The sequence below is a fragment of the Mandrillus leucophaeus genome, unplaced genomic scaffold (assembly GCF_000951045.1).
Source record: "Mandrillus leucophaeus isolate KB7577 unplaced genomic scaffold, Mleu.le_1.0 Scaffold36, whole genome shotgun sequence".
NCBI classification, from domain to species: Eukaryota; Metazoa; Chordata; class Mammalia; order Primates; family Cercopithecidae; genus Mandrillus; species Mandrillus leucophaeus.
The window spans coordinates 692,156-698,930 of record NW_012103809.1 but is presented as its reverse complement, the minus strand read 5'-3'; the positions used below and the strand labels follow the sequence as shown (position 1 = coordinate 698,930).

Below are 6,775 nucleotides of genomic sequence, written 5' to 3'. Positions count from 1 at the left end.
ATATATGTGTGGATAATTCTCCCACCTTTTGTGCTTCCAGTTCTCAAAAGTACCTGTGGAATGTGCCAGAAATGCAACATCCTAAGATAAGATGGGGATGGCCAGAACAGCCCAGGCTCTGTTCCACTGCCCTCCCTAGAAACAGGACGTCCTTCAACACTTTAGCCCAGCATGCTATGTGATGCCTGGGGTATAAAGTCCTGAGTAGGCTGCTTTCCAGGGTCCCTCAGCTGAAGTGCAAAAGGGGTATGCACAGACAAGTGCATTTAGAAAAAATGTATTCTGCTAGTTATTGGGTGAAGTATTCATAAATGCCAGTGAGGTCAACCTGGTTGATAGTGTTGTTCAAGGCCTCTATTTATTTACTGGTTTCCCTGTCTACTTATGCTATGAATGACTGAGGGAAGAGTGTTGAAATCTTCACCTATAATTGTACATTTGCTTATTTTTCCCTTCAGTCTTACCAATATTTGTTTCATATATTTTGAATCACTCTTCTTAGGTGCATAAAAATTTAGAATTTTGTCTTCTTGATGAATTGTCATTTCAAAATGTTCCCCTTTATCCCTGATAATATTCATTGTTCTGAAGTCTACTTTGTCTGATAGTAATATAGCTTTCTTTCAATTAGTATTAGCATAGTATACCTTTTCCTATCCTTTTACTTTTAACCTATTTGTGTCCTTATACTTAAAGTGGGTTCCTTGTAGACATCATATAACTGGGTCTGCCTTTACATTGGAGTGTTTAGAATATCTGTATTTAACATTCAGTGTGGTTAAGATGGGTGGGTTTAAATCTATCTTGCCATTTGTTTTCTATTTGTCTTATCTGTTCTTCTGTTCCCCTTTTCCTTCTTTCCTGTTTTCTTTTGGATTGTTTCTAATAATCTCATTTCCTCTCCATTATAACTTATTAGCCATACCTCTGCTTTATTTCAATATACACTCAATTTACAATATACACTCAACTTATCATAATCTATCTGCAAAAAATGTTACACACCATTTCATGTACAGCATGAGAATCTTACAACATGATTCCACTTCCCCCTTCCAAAATCTGTGCTACATTGTCGACAGCCAGCCTTGGCTGATTCAAGTGTGTGTAACTATGTCCATGCTTAGTATCCACACAATACAGCACCTTGCACACACGGCCCACCGTATATAGGGCAAAGTGAGAAACAGAGTATGTCCCATGTCATTCATATGCATCACTATTTAGGAGAGATGCTGACTGCACTGTCATCAATCAGAACAGCCACCAGTTAGCCTTATTCCTGGAACAGGGTGCTCCAAGGCCCCCAGCTGCTCCAGGCACTGGCTTTTCTTTTTTTTATTTTATTTTTTTGTTGTTGGATCATGGTGGTGTCTAGGAGACGATCAAGAATTTCCAGGACAAAGCACGAAAGGGAAGGTGGGGCTTTGAACAAGTTATTTACCAGCAAGTTTAGAAGTATTTCAGTATTTTAATACTGGTTGATTCATGTGTGTACCAGCTATATATATATGCTGGTACCAGCTATATATATATGCTATATATATATATGCCCTAGAGGTAGGTAACATGAAGCATCTCCTATACAGACTTCTTTTTGAAGTCTTCACTGATTTGCTAATACTATTGTGTGAGAGAATTCTCTGAGGGCACAGTAAGATATCCAGGTTGGTCCATAAGCAAAACCAGACACAGGAGCCAGAGTAGAAAGAACACATCTGTGTTACAAAGCACAGCAACAGTGGGCATTCAGTACCTGCCATATGTCAGACACCGCATGGGCCAGATCACATTAAGCCTGACAATCCTCTGAGGGTGTACAGTATGGAGAAGGCATGGAGAGACTAAGAGTCGGCCCAGGGTTACACAGCCTGTATTGTACCTGACTCATCTTACTGCCCTCTTTGATCAGATATTCTGTCAGTATGAGAAGAATTTATTACATTATTTTTTTTAATTGTGTCGGCATTACCAAACAAAGCCCAGGCTCCTGCTTCATCTCTGTATTCCTGACGCTCCCTTAATGACCTTCCTCATTCTAGACTAGGAGTCACGGCTTGCAGCTGGAGGAACACGGGTTACTAAAGCTCCACTCTCACGGGAAATTAGCCTCATAAAGAGTACTCAAGTAACTCAAACCCAGATCCCTTCACTGGTGCCACAAGATGTGAAACTCCTAAGGCAGGACTCCCTGGAGCCTGCAGCCTTTCTTCATTTACCATTCTCCCAATGGAGTATGCAGCAACATTGTAAACTGGAAGTGCCCCCTGCTTTATAATACTCAAACGAAGGACTAAAAACTAGTTTAGGAATTTATATTCTATTTTAAGGCAGCCTGTTTTTTCTTAGGTGGACTTACTTGTTTTTAGAATGGGAAAGTGACTTGGCTTATTCAATAAAGATGAATCTGGCTCAGCGTTCCTTACATCTGGCAAATCTTATTTTTTCTGTCCTGAAGGGAGCTCTAGAAATTACTGGTCCCAGTCCAAATATACAAAAGCTATGAGCACTTTCTGTAACACCAAAACCTCCCAAATTTGTGACCACAGCAGGCAGCACAATCACTAATGTAATAAAATAAGTGTGGTTTAAAAGAGCATTAGTTTATAATTAACACACCTGCAGGATCAATTATAGCAAATGAAAAAGCAAGCTACGTAAGTGTCTTGTAAACAAACTCAAGCAATATAAGTGGGTTTTATTTTTTTATACTCAGAATGCAACAAAGTTTCGCACCAGAACTCTTAGACATTCATTAACTCACTAAAAAGAAACAGAAAATGTCCTCAGAAGATGGGGGCGGGGGGGGGGAAGACCTATGAACAGGTTTATAGAATTGATATCTGTACTATAGCAGACGCAGGTAATTAGAAAATATTTCTCAATGCATTTAAAATATTTTATCTCAAATTTACTATTTGACAATGAATTTTCACTAAAGGGTTTGAGATTATCCAATTAGCTGTACTCAAAAGTGGCAAATACTTGAAGATCATTGATATAATTTAAAATTCTAAGTGCTGAGTTCAGTTTCTTATTGAATATAACCAGTGCCCTGGGCTCCGCATGATAGTTGACTTGTCCATATTGCAATTAAAAAGTGACCAGGCACAGTGGCTCACACTTGTAATCCCAGCACTTTAGGAGGCTGAGGCCAGGAGCTTGAGACCGGCTGGGGAACATAGTGAGATCCTGTCTCTACAAAAAAATTTAAAAATACATACTTTTTAGACAGGTGTGGTAGCTCGCGCCTGATGCCTGGTGGCTCCCAGCATTTTGGGAAGCTGAAGACAGGAGGATCATCCGAGCCCAGGAGTTCAACACCAGCCTAGGCAACATAGCAAGACTCCATCTCTAAAAAAAATCAAAAAATTAGCCAGGTGCAGTGGCGCACCTATAGTTCCAGCTACAAAGGGCAAGAGGATCGCCTAAGCCTATGAGTTTGAGGTTGCAGTGAGCTACGGACTATACCAATGCACTCCAGCCAGCAGATTAGAAATGTTTGTGAGAAGGCACCTTAATGGATGGGCAAGATGGACAGCAGCTATAGTAATTATTCATAGCAGCACTCTAGAAATAAAAACTAGATTTTATGTGGCAGGGCAGTGAAAATGCTTTTGTCAAAATTTGAAATTACATATTAACAGCTATGAGGTTGCAGGCACAGGGGTCACACTGATGAAGGTACAAACCCTGCTCTCAAGTAGCTCATATCCAGCGAAAGGTTCAAAACACAAACAGGGAAGTATGTAAGATTAATTCATTCAAGGATCAAACAAATGCCTCTTTTCATTCAATGCCACATTTTATTAGTTTGCAGCAGTGATACTATAAAATGTGAGCTTTAAAGAACTTCGGTTACGTTTTCAATCTCTTCCTTTCTCCGTACTGTTCTATTTTCCCCCAATTTCTCCAATCCACTCCTAATTTTCATATCTTTCTTCTACAAAAAACCTAAATATGCCAATTTTACTCTTTTGTTTCTTCCAGTTAGTAAAATAAATCATAATTTAAAACAAAATTATAAATTTTCACACAATATGAAACAATTCCTGATGATTCAAGTAGTTTAGATCTATAAAAGCAGCAATTTCATGATTCATCAGTCACTCCCCAGTCCTTGCTTTTACAGTTTTTAAAAGTGGATTTTATATATTTAGAAATTAAGTAGAATGGCAGCAATATGACTATATATTGGCAAGTAACCTGGTGATTTCCAATTTATAAATCTGAGAGCTGTTTCCCATACCTGAAGCCTAACAGCCAATCTGATCCAAATCCAGTCAATCTTTCTGTCACTGTCAGCTACTTATTAAAACAATAAGATTTCATTTCTACTTGGAAACAAAATCTTTAACCTGAGTTTCCAATATTCAAAATATTGCTATTTAGATGTCAGATGCTTAACATTTCACGCCGAAGTCTCACCTGAATGATCTGACATACAATAGAACATACTACTCAGTAACAAAAAAAAAATGGGACAACTGACGCACAGGGATCAATCTCAAAAATCTGTAGTGTGGAAGAAGGCAGAGTACATACTGCAGTATCCCATTTACATGAATTCTACAAAGGATAAATCTAATCAATGGTAACCAAAAGCAGATCTGTGGCTGCCTAGGGCTAGGGGTAGAGGAATTGATTGGGAAAAGGGGTATGAGAATTTTGGGGGTAATGAAAATATTTGTATCTTGATTGTGATGGTGGTTGCACAGAGATATGAATCTGTCAAAACCCAATAAAATACACACTTAAAAAGGGTGCAATTAAATGTATGCAAATAGTACCTCAATTCAGTTGATTTATAAAACACAACATGACAGTATATTTTAAATTAAATGAAACATGAATACCTTATTTTTTTTAAAAAAAAATGTGTTGTAGATAAAGCTAAAGTTCCCTTTGACCACCCTCCCAATCCTGATTTGCACCTCTAATCTCTCATCTATACCCCCTACTCACTGTTAGAACTTTGGTATGGATTCTTCTGAACCTTTAAAAATAGACTTACATACATTATATAGCCATAGAAAATGCATAGTATTGTTTTGTACATATATATAATTTGTATATAACTTTCCACAACTTGCTATTTTCACTGAGCATTATGTTTTTGAGACCAATCCAGGTTAATATGGATCTAGATTCTTTAACTCCAATACAATAATCTATCCTCCATATACATCATATTTTAATTAGGCCATTTCTCTTCAATATTTACATTGTTTGTCCCTACTACAATTCACTAGCGTAGTGGTAAACAGCAGTCGCTGCTGGGGTGAGGACAGGACTGCAGATGGTATTCTAAGGGTTAGCCTTATTTATAAGATGTAGTTTTTTTGCAATGAGAATGTATTCACATTTAATTTACATATGATAAATATTGACTTTTTTAATTAAAGAATTTTGAGATACAAATATTAGCAAAAAGAACAAAACAAGATCAGTTATAGGAAGCAAATCATCTAATAAAATATAAGGAAAACAAAGTTGTAGGGCCTAATAGTGTACTCAACGTTTGAAGCATATTTATTGGAAAATAATAAGCACTAAACAGATCATGAAAACATTCTCCTATGCAAAGCAATTCCAATTAATATATCAGCATATTGGTTACCATGGCATAAGCATAATTAATACATGTACAAGTACTTCATTTATATTTTTTGCTTTCTTCTTTTATGACTATGGTGTCTTTCTCCATCCCTGAAATAAAAGAGGTATTAAAAAAATGGTTATAAATGATGGACATTTTAATATCAGAGCTTTAAAATAATTCAACAGTAATATACTACTTTAATATTCTATTGAAATGAATTTTCTGAGTATCTATCATTTACATATACTCAAAGTTAATTTTAAAGCAGAACTTCAAAGTGTAATTTAAAAAAATCATTTTGATTATTCCTATTTCAGTTTTGTCTCTTCATTTTTTTGTTTGTTTTTGTTTTCTTGAGATGGAGTTTCACTCTTGTTGCCCAGGCTGGAGCGCAATGGCACAGTCTCGGCTCACTGCAACCTCCGTCTCCCAGATACAAGTGATTCTTCTGTCTCAGCCTCCCAAGTAGCTGGGATTTCAGGTGTGCACCAACACGCTCGGCTATTTTTTGTATTTTTAGTAGAGACAGGGTTTAGCCATGTTGATCAGGCTGGTCTCGAACTCCTGACCTCAGGTGATCTGCCCGCCTCAGCCTCCAAAGTGCTGGGATTACAGGCATGAGACACCGCGCCCGGCCTGCCTCTTAGTTTTAATAATGCATTTTTCATACATACTCTTAAAAAAAAACCAAAACACTGTTTAATTTTAAATGAATGTTTTACTTGTTCTGGTTTATGTCAGATAAACCAAGTCCCTATAATTCAGTTCACCCCAGGGGTGGATATCAAAGATTAGCCTGTTGAGAAGTATTTCTTGCTTATATACAGTTTATCTTCTTTAAATAAAAATTATTTAATGTTTGGATTTTGAGGACTTCTAATGTATTTAAGTCAACAGGGATTGATTAGAGATGTCAAAAATTACTTAAGTAGAAGCAGCACTATAGTTATTACAAAACAGCATATGAATCAAAAAGGATTACTAAGCAAATATTTCATTTGTATAAGAAAAGGACTAAGTAAAAAAAAAAAAAAAAAAAAAGAACTAAGTCATTGTTGGCTTTTTTCTCAATTAAAACAATGATAGTAAGATGAACAAAATTACCAAACCAATACAACAAGCTTTAATTCCTGATTACCAGTGGCCCTGGAGAGACAGGATATTATTTGAGAG

At 36.7% G+C, this 6,775-nt stretch overlaps 1 protein-coding gene across 1 annotated transcript in view; it reads right to left on the bottom strand.

Moving 5' to 3' along the window:
* Positions 1 to 5,539: 5,539 nt before the first annotated feature.
* Positions 5,540 to 6,775, bottom strand: part of SNRNP48 (small nuclear ribonucleoprotein 48kDa (U11/U12)) — an 18,790-nt gene continuing 17,554 nt past the window's right edge. The window contains exon 9 of the mRNA XM_011989624.1: positions 5,540 to 5,709. Coding sequence (XP_011845014.1) covers positions 5,661 to 5,709 — 49 coding nt within the window. The 3' untranslated portion in view covers positions 5,540 to 5,660. The remainder of the gene's footprint in view (positions 5,710 to 6,775) is intronic.